The following is a 27975-nucleotide window of genomic DNA, read 5'->3' as shown; positions in this document are numbered from 1 at the left end:
TCTCTACTAGCACTGGCTTGGTTCTGTCTTGCAGAACTTCTGAAGCAAGGAAGATGGCAGGCTATCTGTAATACAAACAATGCCATTCAGTGACAAAGCACTAGAAATAGACTAGAATGCATCTTATTCTCAGAGGAAACAGTTCAGCAATAAAGACTTCAACAAGTTGCAGCTGGTTTTTACATAAGTTTTAGACTACAACTCACTGTTGAAAAAAGCCACTTTTCCCCTTTCCTAAGTAGTAGTAGTGCCTTTATTAACAAAAGGCCCCCAAGTTGCTTTTGTGCCATCCCAAACCCCTAACAAAAAATTAGACCTGAAAGGTAGGGTGAAGTTTTCGTATATGCTCAACAGTTAAAGACTCTCACGTTATGTAAAACAGCAGAGAAGTCGGGTAACACCACTGCCCTGAACTTGGCAAGATGGAAATGAATCACTGAAGTCAAGGACTCACAGAACAAGGTGTCTCATAGCCAGCTACTGCCTCCTGTTACCTTACAAACATGGTATAATGTACACTACTACCAAAATCATTTATCCCTGGGTTTTAGGTGGTTTACTGATAGCAAAACCCCTTTTTCTTTGTTGTACACGCACAAAAGGCAAAAGGCAAATGAGAAAATAGAATGTTTTTCTTAGAAACTGCCTCATCTAAGGTCTAAGGTGCTGCGGACTTAACTTTCCTGGCTCTTAAATGGAATTAGAGCACAGCCTATAAATATCTAGCTTTTTAAAAATAATACGATCAATATGTATAATTTTTACAACTGATTTTACACATGCAATTTCCAATAAAACTGCTAACTTCTGAAAAATTAACAAGCCACATCCACCAGGATACTGCATATGAAGCAGTAACAACAAGCAATTAAATACTTTTTCCAAGAAAATAAACCGATACTACTACAACCATCAGCCAGGCTACAGCTACATTATTGAATGACAAAGATACACACATTAACTACAGTTGGTACATTTTTCTTATTTATTCAAAAGCTAGTGGATGACAAAAAGGGTTAAAATGTTTTATACCACCTATTCATTACATAAACAAATACTTAATCCAAAGGGACTTATTTTACAAGCCCCTCTGTCCAAAAACCACACACAAATTAGTTTTTATACACAAATGTTTATTTCGCAAATAAACTTCCCCTTTAAACACAAGGAATGAAATCTAAATCTTCATAAAGATGGATCCAAAACAAAATCCCTCCAGTACTTTGTAATCACTGTTTTGTTGGTCACTACTGGCTTTAACTGTTTAACATCAAAAAACAAGGACATATTTAAAAAATCATGCTACTGGATACCTAGCTCTGCCTCTGACCAGCTCTACACTGATCTCCAAAATTTTAAAATTTTACATCATGAAATCCGAAGCATTTAACTGAACAACAGCTGTGCATTAAACACAAACAACTGAACAAGAAGATTATAAGATGTAATCAAGTTCATAACGAATATAGGTGTTCTTTTCATCATTATAGATTCTTGGGTAATGTGCTATCAGAGCATCCTGTGATCCGATGTAGATTGAATTGTAGATCTTCCAATAAACATCTCTGACTTTTCTGGCAGGGTGAAACAAACCCTAGAAAACAGAACAGAACAAAATGTAATAAAAGCTTGCAGCTCCAATGTTCTTTTATTGAATTTAATCAAGCGTTGCAAAACAAGCATTTAATAAATGGACAGAACATACAAGCTCTAGGAAAAAACAGTTCTATGTAATAACAATATACAAACAGTACTTGCAGGAATATACACTGCAAGAGACTTCCACCTTCCTACTGATGTCAGTATCTTCATGCTGCGGTCCCCACACTGCAAAAGTCTGAAATTTCCTACCTGCAAATTATTACTAAAATGCTGTCACACCGTCTCTACACTGACCTGCATGACTTTAATCCTTGCTCCCCATCTTTTAAGTGAGCTTTACCTCCATAGCCAACACAGCCACTGTCACATGCTATTACACAGAACAGGAGCCTTCAGATTTCACCAGCCCATGCACATTTACAGAAGCTGAACTGCCCTGTGTTGCTCTAGCAGTACCAAGTCTAACCAAAGCACTGTTTATAGTGCTGCACTCTTCTAAACATCTCACTCTTTTTCGTGGCTAATGACAAATCACTACTATTGATCCTATCCTCTCATTTATTTATCTCACTGATTGTCATAACACCTCCCACAGCTAAATTATTCCCCAGCCCTTAGCCCACATCCTCAAAATTTGTGAGATGCTTCCAGTTTAGAAATCAAAGCGCCAGCTTTTAGCCAAGTGATATTCTAAGTTACCTGCTCTTTCTACTTAAGTTCTGTGATGTAATCAGCTATTTCCCTACACCAAATCCTCTTTTTACTGCCTATTTCCACTATTCATGTCCTTGGCACAGAATATTTGTTTAAATAATACTTTGGAGACTAAAAGCCAGTTTTTCCTTTGCTGTAAATCATCTTCAGCTGACTTTATCGTCTCCTGGAAAGAAGTCCTGCCTGACAGCTGCTCTCTGCTGCCCCAGCACACAAGGCCATACCTGTAAACAGTACTGTAACATCCTGCAGGGCCCAATAGCGACTCTGAGGCCCTCCAGAGCCCCCATAACTGCCTGGATGACGTGAGGAGAGGTTTCAAACACATTGGGCCACACGTAATTTAACAAGTGATTAAGAGAATCTTCACAGCCGAACCCATAAACACCAAGGGACATGTGCTGCACCACAGCACTGGCTGTTTGTCTGTGTACAAGATCCCTGCAAAGAGAACAATGGGTATTAATAAATGAGACTTAGAAGCTACATGATTGGACAAGCATACTGTTTGTTTTCACCAACACTTTTTCTTGAAAGCACTAATAACACTTTCAAGCCATACTTACTAACAGCAAGAGGCAGAGTATCAAAAATCAGTAAAGTGAAAAAATATGGGAGTTTTCTGACAAATTACTGCAATCTAACTCCACAGAAGTACCCACAGTAGAAATTATCAAAAGCAGTTTTAATGGAAGAAGTCTCGATTCACTGAAGATGCTTTTATAGTTTTAATCTTCAGAATGGTTAGTAAAATTGGAGCATATATAATCAAAATTGTTTGCAAATAATGGCTTCCAAATTATGCTGGTCACTTAAAGCCTTTAGCAAACAAGGACAATATGCACATTTGCTATCATTCACAATCAGGTATATACTTAAAAATATGACTATGGGTAACTGTACCATAGAAGAAGTGCACTCACCTGTCCATTAAAGCATCTTCAAGCAATGGTGTAACAGCATAAATGTAATCTTTTCCCATCTCTCCAATGTATTCAAACAGGAAAGAAAGAGATTTTAACACACCATTCTGAACATTCAGTTCTGGAACTCTGTATTCATTCATGAGTGCAGGCAGCACTGTGAAAGGTGAGCATGTTTCAGCCACAATAGCAATAGCTACTGTGGTACACACTCTGTTCTGCCTTTCCTGTACTTTCAAGTTGTTTAGCAGCGTGGCCAGTACATCGTGAGGTCTGGAAGAGACAGCATGGACATCCATGTCAATAGATTCAGTGAGGATTTGATAAAATTAGTTAAGCTTCAAAAAAGTGGCAGAGAAACATGGTTTAGCCCTCATAAAAAGTTTACAGAACTAGAAAACAAACTGAACACTAAACATGAAACACTAAACTCTAGAACAGATAAAGGATTTATTTTCATAGCCAACATTTTTTACTTTGTCTAGACTCAGTGTTTTCCTTGCCCTCTGTTCTTCCTCTTTTGAACTCTGGAGGGTAGCAGAGCCACCCCACTATTAGTGAGATCCCAGAGGCAATTACAGACTTGTATAAAAGCAAGTATTGACAGAGACAGGTTATGTCCTGCATGGAGAACAGTTACAGCACTCCTAACTGCTTGCTCTATCTTCATTCAGTCATCAGTCTCTTACAGAACACACAAAGATGGCAGCTGTGCCTCATTCTACAATGTGCTGACTTGGAGCAGGACCTTAGTGGAAACAAACCTTTAAGAATCGATAAAACTAGTGATTTGGTGGGGGGAGGAAAAGAAAAAAAGAGAGAGAAGATAAAATTATTTAAAGGAGAGTTTATGAAAGAATACAAAGAGGGTCTGAATGCACATCACAGTGATTCATGAGACAACAGCTCTTACTCCCAAATAAGACTCTAACCTTATTAGTCAACAAATTTTTTTCAGAAGTGCAATGTCCTATGTGAATCAAGAATACATTCTTGTATTTTTCAAAATTAGTAAAAACCATGTCTCCACATATAAAATGGAGAGAAATTTGAGTATTTCCCACCAGAAAACCAACAATCATCACTATATTTGGTAACTGTGTGAAGAAGTGGACAAGCATAAAACCAACTTACCCAATAGCTTTTGCAATATAACCAAAAGTGTTCACTGTGGCTCTTCTGATAGCTTTCTTGTGAGCTTTTAATAACTCAAGCAGTTCAAAGCAGATCCTCATCCATTCTCTTGCAGAAACATACTCTGCACCTCTGAAAGAGAATAAAGTGAGTTACCTCTTCAGTGACGCTAGAGGTTTTTTAATAAAGCCACAAACTGTAGCACCTATTCATCTGCTATTCACAAAGCTAAGCTTAAGCATTTCCTTTATTAGGTAATTCAACAGCGCGTCTGATAAATATTTCAAGTTTTAGGAACAACTTCAGAAATATCAAGAGATACGACAACAAATACCCAGAAGCCAAAGTTAAGCTTTTGCTACAGTAATTGCCCACAAAAAAGGTTAGATATTTTAACATTACTCAGCTTACCTGTCTGCAATACGCCCAACAAGATCAATACAATTTTCCTGTACTTTCTCATGTCTGTTCTTCAAAATAGGTGTCAACCGTGGCAGCAGGTCTTTGATTGGTGGTGTCATCTTGTGCATACCTATTGAATTCAAAGAGGCACGTTTAGTTTTGTAGTGGTTTTTCTATTTTGCTTTGAACAGATGAGTAATCAATACAAAAAAACCCATACCTATAACATTCACAATAGCCTTAAGCGCTCCAAGTATGCTGCCCAGTACTTCAGGATATTCTTCACCCAGGTACTCATACAAAACAACACCCAAGTGTCCCATCAGTTTTTCCTACAACCAAGTAAAAAGAGTTAGAAGGTCATTTTCCACTCCAATCTCTTTACTATGACCTGCCAGAGCAAACCTGGAAGAGAAGTCCATACCTCTTGACAAGTCTTCATGACAACGGCAGTACGAGAGATCAGGTCAGCGGCCTGCTGCCTGACTTTGGCTGATTTGTTGTTCAAACGCCACAAAACTGTACCACAGATCTGTGGCAAGTAGGGTTTCACTCTTTTGCCTAGAGCATTAACCACTGTGCCAAAACCATTCAGCATCACAGAATCCTGAGAGGAAAAAACAATAAAGGAAAATCAGACAAATAGCAACACTGCATTTTACCTAAACTTACCATAATCTAAAATTGCTTTTAAAATGGTAACATTCCAGAGATGGCTTCTGGATTTCATTGATTAGAGCACTAACACAGAAAAAGGGATTCTAAAAATCTAACTCAGAAGCACACATTTCTGTGTAACAGTGAGAAGGCTTACAATTACAGTGAATGGAATACTCCAACACTAGGCCTTACCTCTGTTGTCTGTTCCTGGAAGGCGTACAAAATACCATCAATGAGCTGTTCTTCCAGTTTGTGATCGATGTCTGCTGCCCCCAGATTTCCCATTATCTTCTCAATTGTTTCCATTACCATCTTTCTGTACTGCTCAGCCTCATCTTTCAGATCATCCACAATTCTAGAAATAATTTCTGCTGCTCCAACTTTATTTGCCAGCTCCACAGTGGTATCAACCAACTGAAATGTTAAATAGGAAAGCATTAAAATTGTGTTTAAAAGTAGTTAAAATCTACTTTCTACATCTTGAAAATAATTTCCCTAGTCTGAAGAAACATATTAAGTCCACTATAAAAAACTAGTTTTAGCTTTAGAAATCATACAGTGTTTTTAAGAACATAAATGGGGTGAACCACCCCACCTTGCAAGAGATGAAGACATTCATAGATGTAAAATGTCATAATAACCCTCTAAGAACCTGAAAATCTTCTTAGCTATACAACTTCTAAATTGCTAGTAAAAACAAAAATCAAGTTTCAGGACACAGACAAAAATAAGTATTTAGCCTGAATAAACATTCTAATTTTCTTCTATTGTAAATAATTTCCCAGCTAAAAAAAACCACCAAAATTACCTGTCTGTAATTTCTTCTGTCCAGTGCCATTCTGTGCTGCCAGAAATGTTTGAAGAAGGGTGGCAAGATTTCTGTTTTAATGTAGTTTGCTTCAACACCATCCGTACCACAACACTGCTTTACCACCTGACAGGAAATAAAAATGCAACAATTTTAATCTGGTGTAGGGTGTGGGTTATTTTTGGTTTTGTTTGGAATTTTTTAATACATATTCAGTATCAATGCAAAACTATCATTGTGACATACCTTCAACACAATTTTTTTCATCTCTTCATCAGGAGACTGGAACTCTCTGATAAGAATCAGCATGACTTCTCTGGTGTAGTAGTTTGCATACTCAGCATCCATGAGTGGAATCAGGTAACCGATCGCCTTCAAAAACGCAGCCAAACCCTATTTAAACGCAAACATGTCTCTAGTAAGTTACAGCAGGTACACATCCATTTCAGTTCAAACTAAAGAAAGTATTTTAGATTTACCTTTCCTCTGTGTTGACGTATACCCTTCCACAAGGGCTTCAGGACAGAATCAAACGACTCAATACCATAGGGAGTGGCTGCCTCAGCCAAAGCAGCAATGGCCAAAGCACTGATGGTGCGAACTTTCTGCTGCTCATCCACCAGCCCTGCAAGACATCAGGGTTTAGTACCACTTCTTGTACTTGTGTCTTAAGGTCAAATTAGCAAAAAGAGACCAGCAGTGTAAAAGGGATTAACTTATTTTCACGAATACTAAACCACTATTAGTCTTTATTCACCTTTCAGAGTCAGCTGAAATGTTTCTCGGTGTCATAGCAACAACAAAACCAGGACCTTACTGCGCCTTACGGAGGTAATGAAAAATTTTCCAGATATAAAGTGGGCAAAAAAAAAAACTTTGTCTGGGAAAGCAGAACTTACCATGTTCAATAATTTCAACCAAGCTCCTGAGATGAGGCAGGATAGCACAACCCATAAGAATGGCAATCTGCTGTACAATCTTGATGCCAGTGTGCCTGGCCTGCCAGGATTTTTTGCTTTTACAGACAGCTTTCAGGAAGGGTAACAGAGAAGGAATGCCCAGAGCAGACGCAACAACGGCAAAGGCTCGAGCTGTTGTATTTCTGACATACTCATCCATGTTATCAATATCAGGTCGCATTGTGGAGATCATTGTTGCCAAACCTGCAGCCTGCAGGACAAAACACAAAACATACCAGTTGGATTTATGAACAGCACAGCTAATGGTTCTGCCATGCCTATAAACATGCAGGTATAGTAAGCTAACTCAGTGCTTTAATAAAGGACGGAGTTTTACCTTAGCCAAGTTTGAAATAATTTCTCTGCCTTCCACTCTAGCATAGTAGTCTTCATCAATCAGCAGTGGTTCAATGACGACAAGGATCTGAAAAAGATAAACAAATTAATATTTCCTTTTATTCATACTTACTATAGTATTTCTAGCACTATTAGAGTCCGTGAAACAGAGATGATTACATTAATTTAAGCTTAAAGCCTTGCAATGATCAGAAAAATTAAATCTATTGCATTGTTTTTTATAGTTCTTAAGTCTCTTAAGGACGTAGCCTGGAGACACTACCTACATCAGGTAAGGTCCTTCCCACCTCCAAATATGCATACATCATATTTACATCATGCCTCAATACTGTACAGCCTACACTCCAATCACACTATAAAAATTTTAAAGTTTGGTTGAAGAAACATAAAAGTGAAATATGTTTTAAAGAGGTGGTATCATCCTCTTCCCATATGCACATAAAATGCAGAAAATGCAAATCAGAGATGAAATAGTAAAATCAAATAGCAAAATGCAAATCAGAGATGAAACAGCAAACTGCAACAGACCTTGTGTACGTATGGTCGGACCAAGTCATCCAACTTGTAAAGAATTCTGTCGATGACTTTGACAAGCAAGTGCCGCTCCTGATCTTCGAGTGTTGGTGACATCAGCAGAGGCAGAATCTGATTGAACAGTGGCCCTGCTCCGAACTCCCGAGCTTTATCAGTAATTTGCCGCAACGCAGCCTGAAGAAAAGCAGAAAACCTGCCAGTTAAACTAAAGAAACAACACTGAACAATCATAAAATAGGTATTAATCAAGTTAAAATGTAACTGACAGCATCCACAGGCTTCCACATACTTGCCCCAACCACCACAAAACTATTTCAAGCAATTTTATGCCGATCTGTTTAAACACAAATGTGTGATGACAAACACTGTGGTGTTAGCGCCCAGGAGTTCAGTTTTCAAGAGAAGCATACTTCTGAGCTAATACTGGCTCCCCATGGAAAACAGCTTCACAACCCTTGTCTGCATCCAGGCAGCTTGGTGCTTGGTCAGCTTAGAGCATCTGCAGAAGAGACTGCTATTAATGCTGCTTAGTGCTTAAGGCCAAAACTTAAACAAGAGCTACACTACATAGCTAATTTAAGGGTAAGCAGCAAAATCCAGAAAGTTACAAAGCCGCGTAAGCAAAACACACTATAAATCCAGATTCTCATAATTGCAAAAAACCCAAAAATTGTACAAGGCCTACACCATTTAGTGACTGACATTACTGTCAAAAGAGCAGCAGTACTAAATTATACTCAATAACAAAAAGCCACACAGATACAGAAGAGGAAGAACAAAAGCACTAAACAGCATGTGCTGTTCTGGCTGAAACTGATTTTCTCTACAGCCCCTCACATGAAGCTGTGTTCTGGATTTCTGCTGGCAACAGTGCTGATACCACAGGGATGTTTAGTTACTGCCAAGCAGGGCTTATACAGAGTCAGGGCCTTTTCTCCCTCTGACCCCACCCTACCACTGAGAATGCTGATTGGCATAAGAAACTGGGAGGGGACACAGCCAGGACAGCTGGCCTAAACTGCCCAAAGGGATGCTCTACATCATATGGCACCACGCTCAGCATACCAGCCAGATGGAAAGCTGGCCAAGAGTCACTGCTAGGGGACTGCCTGGGCATCACTTGGTTGGTGGTGAACAACTGTTTTCCATCTCCACCACTTGTTTTCTTGGGGTTTATTTCTCCTCTTTTTTTGTTGTGGTTGTTACTTTCCTTTACTATTATTATTAATAAATTCTTCTTTTCTCAGTGCACAAGTTTTCTCACTTTTACTCTTCCAATTCTCTCCTTCATCCTACTAAGAGAAGCGAGGGGAGAAGCAAGCAGCTGTGCGGGGCTTAGTTACAGTTGGGTTTAAACCACAACAGATAGCAAAGCTTAGCAGAGAGCTTCAAGAGAATTGCATGGACAACTAAAGCTGAACCTGAAAACAAACACCAATTTTTGAAAAATGAGATTACATAAACGTATCTGACAATTCATCTTACCTTTCGCATGGGAGGTGTGCCATTCTTTATTTTCAGAAGTAATTTCATTATTTTTCTCTCCTTCTGTTCTTCAGGACTCAGAGTAGATTCATCAACATCAACCTACAAATAATTCCAGACAAATAAATGGGCATTGCTACATAATCAAAAGAAACCAGGGAAGTTCAATCAGCATGAGTGAAATCTCCTTTACCAGCAGCTTGTCGAAGTACTGGATATCATCTGGTTTCAGGAATGGCAGGTTGCCAGATGGCTGGTCATTAACACTCTTCATGGTGCGGTCCTCTGTCTGCATGTGGAACCCTGTCATACCCCCCAGGGGCGTTGGAGTCGCTGTGAGCTTCCGAGCAGGAGTACGGATGGGCACGTAACCAGCTGGGGGCGGGAGAACCTGAAGAAGAAAAAACAAAAATTAATTTTAACTTCAACAGGTATAAAACCCATCAAATAAAAAACATTGCTTGAAGGGGATTTGTGTGTTACTGCATACAACAGATCCCATGTTCTCAGCAACACACACTCACCCTGAGAGCTTGTATTTGCACTTATCCTGTACTACCAACAGAAGAAAGAAAGAAGAAAGCTCAGAAGAAAGAAGAAAGCTCACTCCCACTGCTGAGAGCTGGGATAATAAACTGTGAAGTCTCCAAGGATTAAAGAAGTACTTCAATAACTGAATCAACATCGTGTACTTGCTGTCTCAGAATTTGTGACCCTCTTCCATATTTGTCTACATCTGGACTGACAGTTTCTATCAGTCCATACAGAGTACATTTCTGGTCTTGACAGGCATTTCCAGCACTGAGCAGCACAGTAGTGATTTCCCTGTGAGATCACCTTTAGACACCCCTATCTAAGGGATTTACAATAAATCAAATCAAACAAGTCTATACAACCAATACTTAATGTGAAACATTCTGCTTCTGGGGAAAAAAACCAAAAAACAGTAATCCCTGACAGGGATAAAACTTCATCATGGTCTGCTGTATTTTAATCCAGATGATTTACCTTATATCCTTCAGGAAACATAGCATCCAATTCCTCATCAGAAAGTGGTCTGTTTCTCTCATCAATTTCCCTCTCCCAGCGCCAAGCCTGCAGCTGTTCAGGAGTCATGCTCATGATGTGACCTGTATTCAAATTATTTAAAAAAGTATTTTAAAAAAATCCTTTTGTATGCAGAAGCAGATGACTTGTTTACTTAACTTTTAAATGCTCTCCTGAGTCAAAGTTACCATAGCACCTGAACTCTGTAGCCAAATAAGAGATCAAATTTTTCCAGAGACTTTTATCAATTTTTTTACCAACTAAACTGAACAGCAACAGACATGTAACCTTAGTCTCAATTCCTCTCCAGAAATGAGTTGCTGTGGGCTTTGCCACAAAAACAGTAAACAGAGCATACACTGACTGCTTTCATACAGGCAGGAGAGCATGCTGGGCAGAAGTCTGTTTCAAAAGACCATACAAAAGGAAATTCTTCATTCCCATGACACAAAGAGGAGCCTTGGACAAGGGACTGAGCTTACCTGGTGTAGGGGTTGCCATGTTCATAGCTGGGGTACCAATGGGTGTTTTGCCAGGCGTCAGAACAGGAGTGCTGCCACCCATCTGGCTTGCAGGCGTTTCATCCCAGCGTGACTTCCTTTTGCTCGCTCCTGGGGTTGGTGTCTCACCAATGGAGTCACCACCTCTGTCTGTACGAGGTGTCTCAGCCCAGCCACTGCCATGGCCCGGAGTATCTAGGGAAAGATAAACCCAATCTTCTCAGAAAGCTGAACAGTATATACTCCAGCTATACTATCAATATTCAAATTCATTTTCAGTATCAAATTAACAAACAGTAGGCAAAAAGTAAAGACTACTTTGCTGAATATTGAAAAAACCCAGGCTTTACACTAAAAATATCCAACAGAGAAATTTGTTTTACAAAAAAAGTGTCATCTTCTTGCTGAACCTTAGCATCAAAAGATTCTAAAAAAATGAGAACCACTAAGATATTCTAGGAACTGAACAAAGTACTCCATGTACTCCCTTGATAAAAGCATTAGGTAACAAGTGTTTCACTGTTCTCTGACACCAGAGTCAAATTCAAATTAGGAAGGTGAGATGCTTCTCTAACTTGTTTTAATAACAACGTATTAAAAAACCCATAACAATTAAAAAACAACACACACAAACATATTATGAAACGTAATTCAACATGTGGCTTTTTTACTGTGATCTTTATACATTAAAAACCCAACCTGCAGCAGTCATTAGATATGACAAAACTGTGGTTCCATATTTGAGCTGAAATACTTTCATGGATGCCACTTAGGCACAGGCAGAAGCTGATGCTGAGAATTCAGACAAGAACAACTCCCCACATCAACCACTAGATGTCAGAATATAATTACTTTTTGCCTGGATCCGAACTCTGCTTACTTAAGGTGAAAAAACCCAGGACAATTAACCATTCAAAACTTATTATGCACTTCCCAGTTTGCCATAAATACCTCTTTCTGTTTTGGGGGTTTCATCCCATCGATTTTTCCGTGCACTGGAAGTGGCACCTCCATGGCCTGGTGTTGCGTGACCAGGCGTGTCCCGGCCGGGCGTTGCAGCTCCTGCTGGTGTGTGACTGGGAGTTGGATCCCAGATCTTTGAGCCTGGGGTGGCACCTGGAGTTTCGCTACCCTTTGCACGGCCTGGAGTTTCATCCCATCGCAGAGATGGGGTGTGTCCAGGAGTCTGCACAAGACAAAACCGAAAAGTATCAGTATCTCATCCCATACAATAAAAATACTGCTAGCTGTTCTTAAATACAATTAGAAACTTCTGACACTCTAGAGGATTTGCACTGATAATGTCTTCTGTAGACAGCTGATGAGCCCTAGGTCATTACCTCTGCTTGATCCCAACTGGACAATTTTTTAGGTGTAGCACCAGGAGTCTGATCAGCTGTCTGATCCCAACGCCGTTTGCGTTTTGAAGGTGGCTGAGAAGCGGCTCCATTGACGACTTTAAGCTCTCCAGCTTTAGCTTTTTCAGCTAGTTGTTGCCTAATTTCCCTCTGTTCAAAAGCACAAAAACAAAAACGTAAGAATTCTTCAAATTATACCTTCAAAAGAGTTTTTGCAATATCTTTTCATGGTTTTTTTGACATTTTGCTCAAATAACCTACAATTAGCTACTGCTTTCAGTTCAAGGCCACTCTTTTTTCTAATTATTTTACACTGCCAGAGCAGCTGTGTTTGAAGAGCTGTTTTTAAATTAATTTTTCAATAAAAGCCATTCTTACAGCAAATGCACAGAGAATTTTTAAAGCTATCAGTTTCTATCACTGATAGGAATATGCCTTAAGACCATTACCCACCTGTTTCAAATAAGTAACACCTCAGTAAGCTAAAGATGGATGACTCAGAAAATATGTTCACAGGGGCTACATCCCATGACATAAAAAAGCCCTGAAATTCTTATTTTAAATCCTGAGATGATACTGCTAAAACAGCACACTAACAGAGACTGTTTTGCACTTACCAGTGGATCCATAAACAGTAAGACTGCCAAAATTATAAAATAATTCCTCACTTAAGATAAAGTAAATCAATGTTAGAAGTCACTGGAACTACAAGGTCTTGCTCCAATTAGCAAGATGGTACTGTAGGTATCACACAAGAAATCTGTTTATATTACCGACATATTTTTTAACTATTAAAATAAATTTTAAAGCATGCTTTTGGTTTTTCTCCTTTTTTTAATATTTAAAACCAAATGCCAATCTTATACCCAATCTTAGTACTGCAATATCTGCTGTAGGTACTTTATCAAAAGCCTTTTAAAGCCTCCCTGGCTTTCCTATACATAGAGCTCACAAACATCTCTCACATTGAGTAATTCCCAGTTAGTTAGATTTTGTCTCTCCTCCTCTGAAAGAAAATAAGCAAGAGAAAGGCCAAGTTCTACAAAAAACCACCCAGATTAAAATGTATTGAGACTATTTTTCCCTGCATTGCTTAAGTATTACATAGAACAGATGTTTTTTAGAACTTTCATCTTTAAATTCTATTGACTTTTAACATATGAAGAACATGATTTTCCAAAGAAAGGGGCTTTTAAGTCAAGACAAAGTAAAGAGAATTTAGGCTCCCACTTTTGTGACATGCTTTCAAAGGCTGTAACATGAAACTCAGCCCAAGTGGAAAACCTTCCCCTCCACGCACCTCTTCTTTTGTTAAATGCTGTTCACGCATAACATCCATGTATGTTCTGGCATTCATTTTAGGGTCTGGAGTCTTCCCTCCTGCAGAAGAGAACAGCAACAGGAATGGAGCACAATGAGTACAGGATAATCAGAAACTATGGACTTCTACTGTCCTGCTCTAGTATTATATTATTCCATGATCATTTAATTTTACTTTTTGATCGAAATTTTTTTAAATTACATGTATCTTACGTTTATTCAGTTTGCTGATCAATTTAACCTGTTTGAACACAAACATAACTACTGCAGTTTCAAACAAATATTTTTAAGCCGATAAAAATGATAAAATGACAACACAGTTAAGAGTCTTCAGAAGTGATGGGTTCCTGGGTTGCTAATCCGGAATACGTACACTTTCGTGCCTTTGTCTCCATCAGCAGTTCTGACTTCAAGCAGCAGAATAGAAGCCTAGAAAATTATCTCTTTACCATTAGTAACACTTTGGAAAGATATTTATAATCAAAACATTACCTTGTGTAAGCTGTTAAATCCTACTTGTTATCTGACTATAAATAACTATTGCATACCTAAGTAATGTTTAAATTGTTTTATCATAAAGACCCATTTATAAGTTTGACAAATCTGGACATGTCTCACAGACCTTCTAGTGTCATATTGTAACAGGGCTTCATTAAAAATAAAAATAAAACAAAATAAAAAACCCCAAAATACTGTTTGATGACACTTTCCCCCTCTTCTCTTCTCAAGGGACACTTGTGATTGGGAGCTGAATGCAATACAGTACATACACCACCACAACAATACTCACAGGTAATGGGTTTTGTACACCATATGTTCTTTTATGCTTTGTATCTTGCATTAACTGAATTTTTAAATACATTAAAAGAAGCCCAACTTAATAGAAATGAGACTTGTCAAGAAAAACACTTTTCTTTAAGAAAAATGTGCAGATTTGCTATACAAGTGGTATAGCTATTATACTTTAGGGAAAAAAATAAGCTTCTTAAACATTTCTATGCTGAAGATCACTGCCCAATTGGCTGTGTCTTTCTGACACTAGCTTTGATAGGACTTTCCTTTGGAATACTTTTTCACCATAATCTACACAGGATGTGTTGAACTGCACCCTTAAGAATGCAGACAGGACTGGCATATAGCAGTACTGCTGTAGGAAAGAAATTAAGGACAGTTAGTATGGGCCTGTGAATTCTGACAATACATGTTTATATCAATTACAATTAAGCAAGTAAAATAATTAATATCCCTATTAATTCATGCAGGCTGAAATTCTCATTTGTAAAACCTGCAAAATAGCTACTAATTTTAAGCCAACAGGCACCTTATTGCCACACGTGAAACTCACTCACCTGAAGAAAATTTCAGACCCACTAACACCCCTTCTCCTGACTTGCATTCTAAAATTATCAGAACAGACTTGAACTATTAATAGTATCAAAGTCTTATATATGCTTTTGCTTCTTTTAGCTATACCACCTAAAATTTACATAGGATGGTAAGAATTAGGTGCTCTACTAGCATTTCAAAAGCAGTAACCCTGTAAGTCTATATATCGGAATGAAAACTATCAAGGTACTGAATGAATCTGAGCACTCAATACACAAGTTGTTCAAAGTACAACGCACAACCCAAAACGAAATGAAAAGAGAAACCTTTAACCCTTTGTGTTTCTATGGCAATGGCTCATTGACAAGTTTCTTGTCCTTCTACCTGGAAAGAAAACTCGTATTATAAAGATGAAGAATATGGCATCTAAATTTTCAACCAAATCTCTATGAAAAGGGGATGTTTAAAACAAAACTAAGTTTATAAGCATGCCAACAGAAATCAAAGGGCTAAAGACAATTAAATACAAAAATTTCATACAGGGTATAGAAAAGCCAAAATAAATTACCATCTGCAAAAGGATCAAGACGCTCAGGGGAAATTATCATCATCCGCCTGTGCTTTTTGTACTCATCTTCCCGATCCGCAATCTTTTGAGGACGGTGTTCTGCAAAAGGATCATACTAAAAACCAAGAAAGCCTGTTAGTCACACATTTATGAAGACTAATATGAAAAGTGTCTGGTACTGTATTCATTTTCAGTATTATTAAAAATACTTAACTTTTTTTTGCCTCAACTATGTAGGAAATTTCAAAACACTATACTAACTTAAATTTTACTACCATAACTAGAATTTCAGTTTTCTAAACACAGAACTTCTTATGAAATAATCTGATAAAAATTTGGTATTTTAAGAGTTTATTCACTTGTTACCAAAGCATTTCATGCTGTTGACCTTTTACAGAAAAATATTCCAGGAACATATAACTTAGGTGATTACATTTTCCTTAAAAAACGAGAAGTATAAACAATATGAAGTTTCCCAGTTATTTTAATTTAAGCAAGTACTGCATTTCAATTTTTAAAATCTTCGATAGTTTAGTTTCTATATTCATGTTGGCTTTACTTGCACAAGTCCCAATCATTATCACCTTGTGGAATTCCAAACTAACGCAGTAACAAGCTTGCAGCAACATTAAAAAAAACATAGCTCTTTACGTACATCTTTTATTTCTAGAAAACAAAACATGTTATTGACACTTCTTTTCCTCAGTGCTTACAAGAGTATTTCACTGTGCCTTCAATGAAGACGTACCTGTTCAGTAGACTGTGGTATGTCATTAAGCAATGCCACTGGAGCATGGTATCCTGGCTTCTTCTGGCCAAGCAGACTTGTGGAAGGGTAGTCATCATCATCCTGTCAGTAAAGACACGGTGAATTTGTCATACTAGTATTATATTTAGATAAACTAATATCAAATAAACATGCTGTGGTTATAGAAAAGATGCAAATAGACAAGTAGAATAGGTAATTCAAAATTTTAGCAAGCATTCTCATATAGCTTTTCTTATTATTCCCAGACTGGTGAATCAGATAAACCTGCTAATATCACTAAGAAGGCTCAAGTAATCTTCAATATGCTACATTTAACCAAGTATGCTATCTACACTAGTTAGACAAAAAGTCTGTATTTCATATGAGCACTACCATTAGAACCAACCAGTTACCATTAGAACCTAACTAGTTCCCTAGCTGGTGTGTGAGAGCTGGTGCAGAGATATTCAAACTATTTTTCATACAAGTCAGCTATATATGGAACAAGACTTAATAACCCTATAAAAAGGCTTCAGAAACAGTGAAAAATTCAGAGATAGATTCATGTCATCTTGATTCATGTTATCTTGAGTAAGTTATACTTACTCAATCACAATGGCAATAACATGCACTTGCTTTTGCTGTTTCTTCATATCAGTAGTCGGTTTCTATTCAATTATTTACAGCAACCCAAAAGAAAAGCTGCTCATAACTCTATGAAACTTTTTTAGTGAGCCCCAGAACAATGGAAATTTTTAATAAGGCATTCTTAGATGTCTGTAGATGACACAAGTACATCACTAAAAAAACACCACAAGTATCAACTAGTACTAAATTAAACATCTTCCTCATTCTTAAAAACAGAATTCTCTCAGTGTATGATGTAGTTGCCTCTGTACTTGTGATAAGGCCTACAGATCTGAGAGTTCCTGCAACTGAAAATATGGTCCAATGTTTAACATTACCTTCTGTTAATTCCTAATCTTACAAGCAGGATACATAAGAAAAACACAACACAGTGTAAAAACCCTAACCCTAACCCTGGAAGAATTCAGGGCCAGGTTGGAAGTTGCTTTAAGCAACCTGGTCCAGTGAAAGGTGTCCCTGCCCATGGCAAGATGGTTGGAACAAAATTATCTTTAAGGCCCCTTCCAACCCAAATTATTTCATGATTTTGTGCTTTCCACATTAGTTTTACTTGGTCCACTATGGCTTTAATGAAAATTGGTTCTACTTCAAGCAACTGCTACTAAAAGCTACTCAACATCAATTCTAAAATAGTTATACTGCAGGCCCTAAACAAACAAAATAAATAAAATCACTTACATCTTCCAATTCAGTAGCTGCAATAGAAGTGACATATCCAGCAAATCTACTGTCACTGCCGCCATAAATTTCTTGATCATAATATCCTGTGGAATCAAGGCCTACTCCTTGTGCCTCATCAAGAACAGGCTTTTTTCCTTGAATTTCTCGAATTTGTGCTTCGATATCTAGGGTAAAAACACACACAAAGTCTTGTTACACATACATACAAAATACAGCAGTCATGTTACTATGTACAGCACACAGTTTTTTTTGCCCAATCCAAAAGATTATCATTCAAGAAATAAACATATACAACAGGCAAAACTACAAAATCATAATTCGTAAGCTGGTACTCATAAAAGGCTTTTCCTCACATTTTAATATGATCCAGCACAGAGTACTTTGGTATGGCTTAAAGCAAACTATTTAACTCACTGTTACCATGTCTCATCTCCTGACAGAGGTAGCAGAGGAGCTAATTTACACCACAGCAATATTTCTCAACACTACACTAACAAAACCCTTTCACAACAAATGTCATCTTCTCATTAAAAAAAAACCTTTCGCAATGTTATCACCAGTTTTGCTAAATTCAACAATCCTGTTCAAAACAATTACTGCACAGGTTCTCAAAACTGAGATTTAATAAAACAACACTGTATTTGTTTCATAACATATTGCAAAGCTATACTATCTTTGAATAAGAAAATAAAAAACGCAACTCTAATATACCACTGAGTAACAAGTTAATAAAAAAAACCCAAATGTAGGGTTCCCAATGAGCTTTGGAAGCTCAAATGTTATCTACTCATCATCATTCCTGCCTGCACCACCATCTTTGAAGACTACTATTCTTCTGGTTAACAAAACACTCTGCAAATGGGACAAACGGGAGCTTTGTCATTCTTGTGCTGTATCAGGATCTGATTCTAATCAACTCTGCTGGCCATCTCTGACCCCAGAAATTCGCTACTTTCAGAAAGAACATTAACTTCTTAATCCAAAAAACAAGGAACGAAATTAAACCATGCCTTCCTCCCATCTGCTGTAACGCAAGACAAAAGTAAATTACAGTAATCCAACTACCTTCAACAAATGCAACTGCAGGTATATTGAGGCACAGCTGAGTAAAAAGTATTGTTTTCATGTGAATTTTGAGTTAATAGATATGGAAAGACAATTATCCATGTAATGTAAATTTCACTAAATCAAACAATTACTTTAATGGCCAAGAAAAACCCCAAGAGTTTTATTTTATGGCTGCAGGAATATGAAGGATCAGGGATGCAAGGAAGAATTGCATTATATTGTAATTGGACTACAAAGACCCCTTTCAACCTTAATAATTCTGGAATTCACCCTCTCCCATCTGAAATACTATTGCCTGCTGCCTTAACTTAAAGGAAATTTGTTAATTTACAAAAAAGCTACCGGAAATCTTGTTCACGAACAATCTTGAATACTGAGTATTTAATAATTGTTTACTACTGTTGCTCACTTCTCTTTTCAGGATGAATAAACATTACATGTTTTTACCATCAAGCCACCTTGCAAAACACACTACACAAAGTTATGCAACACCTGTTAGGAAACCTGACAAAAAATAAGAATACTTTTTTCCTAAAATGAAGATTATTAGCATTATAATGCAAATTATTGAATCAGAATTTTAAAGTTTAAAATGTCAACACTGCAAACTTCAAGACTTAATGTCACAGCTGGGTCCTTTTCTTATCACAGACTGCCACTAACCAGAAAAAAAAAAAAAAATCAAACTCCAACAAACAACAGCAACCAACCACTAACCCAAAGTAAGCCAAATTATGCCTCCCGTACAAAGGCATGCTCTCTAGAGAGGCAACTCTAACAGAGTTTTACCTGACAAATCTTTGCCATATAGTTACGAGTGAGAAGAGCAGAACTAAGAGTTCACTTAGTCAGAAAGAAACACCGACTTCATGTGAGGCACTGGAAACCTGGCAGCAAATCAGCAACTCCTGCACTGCCCAGTGAGGAAACCCAGCAGAAATGTGTTTCTAAACTCATTAAGAGTCCCAGGCACAGAAGATACACCCTAAAGGCTTACAAGGAGAATCTTGCTCTGGCCACTCAGGGCTTCCACTGAACTTCTGCAGCTTACTAAAGCAGAATAACTTCAGTCACCTCTGCGTTACAGACTCGTGATGCCTTAAGCTCATGAGAAGCTGAAACCTCACAAAAGCCTTACACTGCTGGCCACGAGCACCTCCTGAATCCAGCCTGCGGCTACATCCTGCTCCCTGTAAAATCCTGCACAGCCCAGGGGATTCCTGGGAGTCCAGAACACTCGTTCTCCAATGTGTTAGCTCTGTGAAGCAGCAGAAAGAAACTACTTCCAAATTAGGGCTCTTTCTCTTGCCCTCAGAGGCCTTTGCCTGCCTTCAGAGGCGCTTACAGTGTCCTCTTAAGGTATTCAATTTCTGTGGAACCACGGCATGGCTATAGAGCAAATGAAACCTTCTCCACAGATTTTTTAGTTATTTCTGTTTCTCCCAGAGAGCAGATGAAGCTCCTGATTCCTTTTGCAGCCTGGTGCACTGCAGTACTGGGGCGGAAGGAAGGGAATACCCGGAGCTTCCATCTCTACCAAGGACAACACTCCCAGCACTGAGTGGGTGATGTGAGGGTACAAGCCCCTCATTTCCCTTATTTCCAAAGAGCAGGCACCTCAACAAACACCCTGCCTCTTCAGCAGCACACTAAGGCATGACTGAAACTCCACAGCCCTAACCAACAACTTTAACATGAAAAAAAGATCTTGCCTACAGGATGATCATGCCTTACCATCACCTGTTCACTGAATCAACCTGACCATTCAGCTCCAACACATAACACACCAACAAGTCCCCTGCGCTGCACGACAGGCCATAGAGATTTGCTCGTGCTTGGCCTCCCACCTCTACTATCACCAACGGAGTTAAGTAAAACAGCTGGGGGATTTCTGCAGTGAAAGTGTCAACACAAAAGTATTTTCTTATGGATGGCTCTTACCAACACTTAACATACCAAGGCCTTGTCCTCCAACATTATTTTTTAAACAGCTATATTTCATGAAGAGGGTAGAGGTGTCATTCATAATTGGCCTTCTCCTTTAAATTACAGGGATTACATCTGTTAGCAGGGTAAGGAGCATTCTCATTTTCCTACAGCAAAACCTGCTGGGTCATCTATGCAAAAAAACCCCAAAGTCTATATAGGCTCAACGAACCTTACTGATAGCCACCCTAATTTTTAACTAATACCACACAGCCTCCGGGTAAATGAAGAACTCTAGAGAACCCCATAAAAGCCCTTGAAACAGGAGGCCTGTAGCCACAGGCAGCCTGTGGTTGGAAAGCATCACATATTTAGGTGGAAAACACTATTCTGACATTCGAGATATGCCAGCTAGCTTCCCTGAGCTAACTGGCATTCCCTTGAAAAAGCTCACACCATGTTTAAGAAAGCTCTTTAATAGAAATCAAATTGAAAAAGAGTAATTACAAAGCTTAAAGATACATTGTGCAAAGCAAAGTACTTGTTTAATGGCTAAGTCAAGCAGGACATAATGGAAACTTCACTCACAAACAGAAACAGTAAAGGGAGTAGGAAATAGGGGGAAAAAAAAGATGAGGGGGATAACATTCTACTTATCATTCCTTTTCTGTACTTTATTATTTATATATTTTGGTATTTTAGCAGAAGTAACTTCAACAAGCAGTTGATTTGAAACATACCATAAATGCTAAATATTATTAAAGTCAACACACGTGAATTCAAAGTCTCTAAACATCTAGCTCACAGAGAGGCTTTCTCTAACTATGTGCTCTGCTACCACACATGCAGTTCTACTCTAAACATTAAAAAAGGAAAGAAGACCCTGTGCTGGAGAGGTATTTTACAGGGTAAACAGGTTCTGTGTTTTCATGTCTTATCATATTCGTGCACATTTAGCTTGCCCTTGCACGGCTTCGTTTTTAGCTACTTTAGCACTCTTACACATGTTAGATCTATTATGTTTGAAGATCTCTGCTCTTTTCTCAGCAAGAAAAAAAAATAAATTTAAAACGACCTTCAACAGCATTGAAAGCTCACACATTTATTGAGGCTTTATAAGCTGCACTTGAAACTTCACTTTTCAGCCTCAGAGCTCCCCTTTAACTATGTAGCTGACACAAAGTCCAACTCTTCTGATGCTTCTTTCAAGCTGTATATTGAACAAACCAATGAGTAAGTATTTAACAAATGGTACAGATATATTAAAAATATTTTATGATTTAGTAACAACTCAATTTGAAAGATTAGTGAGGAACTGAAAAAAGACAGGCTAGAACTTGGAAGCAAAATAATCAAGCTGCTCAGCTAATGCCTCCATGCTGGGAAAGACCCTTACATGATCATACCCTGTTACACATATTTTTTATTTAACTACCTTAAAACCTGTTCTGATACAACTCTAATCGAAACACAAGCAACTGGAAGCACATCAATGTCTTCACTGAAGTCAGTGCATCACCATTTGCCACAATAAATAAGCAATTTCAGCTCGGGGAAAAAAAAAAAAAGAAAAAAAAAAGAAAAAAGAAACAACCAAACCTCAACAATTCTACTATTTTTATGACAAGAATCTCTTTAGGTAGTAGGAGAGGCAGAGCACTGTGATAGTACCCAAGTGAGTATTGCCTATCTCACACAACCCTTATGCATGTCACAGCATGTAAACAAAGGACAAGACAATTTCTGTAATTATACCAAAATACTCTAGAAATCTTAAAAAAAAAAATTAAATTTTTAAAAAGTAAGCACAACAGTTTAAGCTTTTCTTCGTCCCTAAGCTCAATTAGGTCTGCAGTGTTAAACACTACATTAACCCCACTTCCACGGGAGATGATGGCTTTTTGAAAAGCTTTTTCAGTGCAAAACTGAAAAAAAAATAAAAATACTAAAAGACGATGAATGCCTGAGCGCCCTCACAGTGCACAACCACCATCCAGGGATGGTTTTCGCCCAGTGAATTACGCACATAAATTAAAACAAAATACAGCAGAACACACATCGTACACAGAAACACAAGTGAAAAACCTCGAAGCAAAAACGCAGCAGCAGTGAAATTCTACAAATTATTTTCCGGGGCCTGAAAATACTTGAGCGCAGGGCAAGCGGCAGCCAATGCCCACAAAGAGCGCTTCGATTCCCACTGAGAAGAGCAGAGGAGCAGCGCACACGGCGCCTTCGGGAAGAGCAGCCCGCCTGGGAGAGCGCTCGGCCGCTCAATGGCCCAGGGAGCCGCTTCCCGACGCCAACAGCCGGCCGCAGGAAGCCTGTGTAAAATGGCAGCTCGAACGCTCCACGCCTCGCCAGCTTTCCCCTCCTTCGGGGCACTTTTCTCAGCAAGCACCGCGGCGGCTCAGGATCGGCCGGGGCCGCGCCGGCTTGCAGCGGGCGACACCCGCTCTCCCGGCCCCTGCAGCCCTGTTTAGCGAGGCCAAAGGGCTCGGCAGGGGAAGGAACGCGCGCTGCTGGCATTTCTGACGCGGAACTCGCACCAGCACCGCGGCGTTCGCACAACGCACCGGCCGAGGATCGATGGGCGGACGGAGACCGGGGCGGGGAATTCTGCGACCGAGCTCCCCCGCACAGGCCCGGCCGCCGCTCCGTCCCACGCCAGCACGGCGAGAGCTCCCCCTCATGCCCGTCCCCCGCCCGGCCCGGTGGTGACGAGCGCAGCCGCCATTACACACAGGCCCTGCCCGCCCGGCCCCCGCCCGACGAGCCGCGCCTGACGCTGCCCGGAGCCGGGGAGCAACACGAGCAGCGAGCGATGTCCAAACGAGACGCGGGCGGGCGCGGATACGGGGCCTTCCGAGCTATTTTTACCTTCGTGGGTCTTGGCGATCTTCGCCATTTTGTGCAGCGCCAACGACGCCGAGGCGGAACTGGCGCAGCCCCGCCGCTTCCGCCACACGGGGCCGCCACAGCCCGCAGCGCGCAGGCGCGGCCGCGTCCCGCGGGTCGGGGACCAGGCCCCGCCCACCGCCTGATGGACGGCGCGCCCAGCCAATGGCCGTGCGGGGATGGGGGGGCGCGCGCGCTGAGCCCGGCCCGTCGTGAGGGAACTTCCGGTGAGGGTGGGAGGGAATGGAGGAGCCAAGTATGGGACGAATTGCTGAAAACTTCCTCCCACAGCCACTGAGGGGTGGCCCCCTGGAAATTGGGTGCTCAGCGCTGTTTGCCAAACTGCCTGACGTGTGTTTCATCTGGTCAGGGTAACTGGCTCAGTGCCAACAGGCGGATCGCTAGATATCAGAATAAAGCAGGTATATGTTTATGCTACAAGATGGGGGTTTAGCGGATTCCAGCGCTTCAGGCAGGTCAAGTCTGTTCAATATTTTGGTAAGGGCTCGAAAGAGGGAAGGGTCGCTGTGTTTACGAAATTGGCAGATGACACCAAACTGGCAGGTGGAAGAAGGAATTGAGAATCATCTGACATTGATTCATACATTAAATAATCTAAGATCACGGAGGTAAGCTTCAACAACAAAAAGCTGAAGTTACTACATATTGAAATTTTAAGTCACTATATGAATTCAAAGTGGCAAAAATAGTCAGAAACGGATGACATGGGAAATTAAAGCTATACGACTGTCTGTAGCAATATGCTGCTGCAGTGGAATTAAGTCTTACTCCAGGCCATTAAAAATTGTGCTGCATACAAAACCTGGAAAGCAATCGTCTCACTTTTTACTTAGTTCAGTCAAAGCCACTGATGGCATTCAACAGAGATTTTGGCAAAGTCAGTGTAGTCTAGAAGAGAGGAGGAACATTCAGATGTTTATGAACATGACCTAGGTGGGGATGTAAACAAATTGTTTAGCTGTTCTGCAATAACTGACTTCGCACCACTTCCACATTTCATTTGGGAATTACTAACTTTTCCCCCCATTCTGTTGGTGTGATATACACACATTTCAGCATTACTGTCTGTTGTATACCTGATAACTGACTAGGATCGATTCTGTCCACGTGCAAAGCCCTGGGAACTCTCCCCTACAGTCAAGTGTTGTGAACAAGCTAGTTTTTCATTGTCTCAACTTTTAGTAATAGTAAAACACCAAGGCTGGCTATGCAGCCTAGGTACAAAGTCCATGATTGCTTAATGATACAGCACATCAATGATATTTCATAACACAGTGTAATATGTAAACTTCTATAGTTCATTTATTATCATGTGGTTTTATTGTGCACCTGCTAAGTCCCTGATCTCCTCAGATGCCTTTACAACAAGTGAAGTTACCTTGAGAACTTTCCATCGGGTAAAATGCATAAACTCTTTCTGAAAAAGGTGACAAATGCATGATGGCAAAACCCATATTGACTCTTCACCAATCACTCCCCTTATGAAAGCTGGTAGTTCACATTATGGCTTTTTGAGGGTTGTCTTAAAGGAAACAATGTGAAGCTCATGTTTTTGTGTTAAAATGTGTATTTGATTGACCAACCGATCTAAAGATCAGTCAGTCTTTGCTTTGTGTTGATTGGTTTGCAGGAGTTTGCTGAACAGTTCTGCTTTTAATAATTTACTAACTAGATGTACCCAAATGTTAAGAGTGACTGCCACTTGAAGGTGCAGAAAGTCTGTTCTTTATTCTCAGTGTTAGTAAACTCACGTTGTGCATTTCTAGAAAGATGCCCTTGCACGTACTCATGGGCTACAAAAGGACATATTTCTCATGCTGCCCAGGGACATGTGACAGTAAGGTTGAGGCAAACTAATTCCCTACTGCAAGAATTTAATGCATGTAACTATTTTAAGTAAATGTCACATGCTCAGATTGGCTCTGAAGATCAATTTGCAGTAACTTTCTCTCCTCTCTTCAGCCTGACTTGCAGCTTATGTTAAGCAGAACAGTTACAATATTACATTTCTTCTGTTATTAAGCAGACCTGAGCCAGGGACGAGGTCCCAAGGTACGCTTTAAAGTAATCATTCTGGAATGTGTCATTTCACACATAAAAGGGACTTAGGTGTTGTGAGTGCTAACAGAAATTGTGCTGTGATGAAACAATGAGAAAACTGCCTTTTGCTTGTGTCTCTTCCCTGCTTTTCCACCAAATTCTGTATGCTACCCTGGGTTCGTTTTGGCTGCCTGTCAAATCCCTGAATATGTACTTTTGCCTCCTGGACATGAACTCCATCACACAGCTTCCACAGGATACAGACAGGGCTGTTACTTTGTGCTTTACCAGCCCTGCTGAGTTCCCATCCCTTTCCCCCACACACAAGTGAACGCAGAGTTCACAGAGATTCCTGGATGGATTGGGAACAGATTGGATTGGATTTAAGAGCCCTCAGGCTTTGCAGATGTGGGATCATACCTAGGTAACAGACCTTCAAGGTCCCGCTTTATGTAAGATTCAGGTCCAATTTCACGGGCAGCTTAAGCTGTCACTAGCTGGCACTGCTGCTGAAAGAAGTATCCAGACTCCTTGCCTGTCCTTGCCTGACCCCATCTGTGGTGCCAGCAGAAGTTTCTGGCACTGGTTCACTCAAAGAAGGCAGGCTTTTGACTACATCCTTGTGCTGCTTCTTCCAAAAGTAACTTTGTATTTGTATTAACTTTTCCCCCCACCCGCCCCTGTAAAGAGCTGTACAATGAGCTGACATGATGCAAAAAGCTACAAACCAGGCTAAACTCCTAGTCCTGCATTCTGCCCAGGTCGGTGCTTAGCTTCAGGTGCCAGGGACAGATCACTGGCATTCATGAGTCTATTAAAGATAAGGGCAGAAGTTCTTAAAACAAAGAGAGGAAATATTTACCTGCAGCAGCTGATTCAACTCTGTAGAAACTTCTCAAACAATATAAGCAAGAAAAAATAGCAAGAAAAATATGAGCAAAAAAAGAGATCTCTTCCAGTCCTATTTTTGTTTCTGATCTCAAGAAGAAATAACGTAGCAAGTGTGGTGGGAATAGAGTATAAGAAATGTGTAAAAAGCAGCTTTACCCCCAAAGAGTTGCAGCCAGGCCAATTATCCAAGATCAGAACAGGCTTGGCTCACAGCTGTAACCAATAAGGAAGAGCAGTCCTGTAAGACAGGGAGAACTGGGACCTAGAGTCAGTTGCTGTCTGGGCTTTGAAGAAGAAGGAGCAGTGTTGAGAAGAACTATCCATGAGATATCACTGAGAAGGTATGGGACTCTTGCAATAAGATAACAACACTCTTACATTGAGAACACAACAAGAAAGGATCCTTTTGGTCACTGGAAAGCCAGTGAGTTAAAAACATGCATTGGAAGATAAGCTTTTTGGAGGATTTCAAATGAGGGCTGCTTTGTGTTCTGCAGGATGTGCATAACCTGAGCACAAACCATTTGTGTCACTGCCTGTAAGGGTGGGCTGAGGAACATAAATTAAAGATGGGATGGGACTGTCACCTGTGCTCCCGCCGTCCTGTGGGCTCCCCTGAGGGAGTCTCAGGATGTTTTTGTAGATTTTCTGCCAAGAGGACCCAGGCGTCAGGCCCTGTGTCCCCGCTGGCAGGGAGCTTGGGTAAGAGCTGCTGCAGACACGGCCCTCCCCACACAGCAATCCTCCCCCAGCCTGCCTGAGCTGAGCCCATGGTTTGGTGCAGATCATGTTCTTCCTGAGCAGTTTAATAAGTACATACAGTACTACTTTGGAAGTGGGACAGAATAAGAACAGAGCAGCTGGATTTCAAAACTGGCTGTGAGCAAATATGCACTGAGATTTAAACATTTTTTGGATTTTTTGGTGCACTAAGATTTAAACATTTTTTGGATTTTTTGGTCCACCTAAGCCTTATGAAGATTGAACAATTTTAATCCTTTTGACAACATGTTTACAGCCAAATACGTCAATTATTACAAACACCAAGTTCACTGGTGCTATATGAAATATAAGAAAATTTCTGTGATTTTATATCCTGATTAATCATCTATGTTTGTAGATCATTTTTCCCAGCCTATGTGTATCATTGTGATGTATCTTGAGATCTTTCAAAGGCAAGTATTATTCAGAACTCATTTATAAACAGGAACACAATGGCTATATTTTTGCTTTCCTCAGCATATCTCTGGCTGCCTAAGGAGCATATTAAACCAGCTGCTCTTTTCACGTATCTGTAGGAACAGAGCTGAATAAAAAATAGCCCTTTTTACACTGAAAGGTGTCATTAAAATTATTG

The 27975-nt window shown here is 39.8% G+C and overlaps 1 protein-coding gene across 5 annotated transcripts; it reads right to left on the bottom strand.

The window, feature by feature from the left end:
* Positions 1-912: 912 nt before the first annotated feature.
* On the bottom strand, positions 913-23806 carry SF3B1 (splicing factor 3b subunit 1). Of its 5 annotated transcripts, XM_038143455.1 has the most exons (25): positions 23649-23676; positions 17772-17938; positions 16446-16547; positions 15698-15812; positions 13784-13863; positions 12466-12633; positions 12077-12311; positions 11108-11320; positions 10587-10708; positions 9772-9969; positions 9579-9680; positions 8088-8267; positions 7540-7626; positions 7143-7413; positions 6723-6868; positions 6490-6636; positions 6244-6369; positions 5628-5849; positions 5200-5382; positions 4996-5107; positions 4785-4905; positions 4374-4505; positions 3240-3512; positions 2541-2757; positions 913-1594 (listed from the first exon to the last, which is right to left on the bottom strand). In XM_038143455.1, the coding sequence occupies exons 1-25, from the start codon at positions 23674-23676 to the stop codon at positions 1436-1438; spliced, it is 3906 nt and encodes a 1301-aa protein (XP_037999383.1). In that variant the 3' UTR covers positions 913-1435. The 5 variants fall into 5 exon arrangements, 4 of the variants coding, with proteins under 4 accessions (XP_037999383.1, XP_037999385.1, XP_037999384.1 ...); XM_038143457.1 differs by lacking the exons at positions 16446-16547; positions 17772-17938; positions 23649-23676 and adding an exon at positions 14177-14232 and having other exon boundaries at positions 15698-15771; XM_038143456.1 differs by lacking the exons at positions 15698-15812; positions 16446-16547; positions 17772-17938; positions 23649-23676 and adding an exon at positions 14177-15460.
* Between the last annotated feature and the right edge of the window lie 4169 nt (positions 23807-27975).

This window comes from Motacilla alba, chromosome 7 (assembly GCF_015832195.1).
Source record: "Motacilla alba alba isolate MOTALB_02 chromosome 7, Motacilla_alba_V1.0_pri, whole genome shotgun sequence".
Lineage (NCBI taxonomy): Eukaryota > Metazoa > Chordata > Aves > Passeriformes > Motacillidae > Motacilla > Motacilla alba.
Note: the sequence above shows the minus strand (reverse complement) of the source record. Positions and strands in the feature narration are given on the sequence as shown.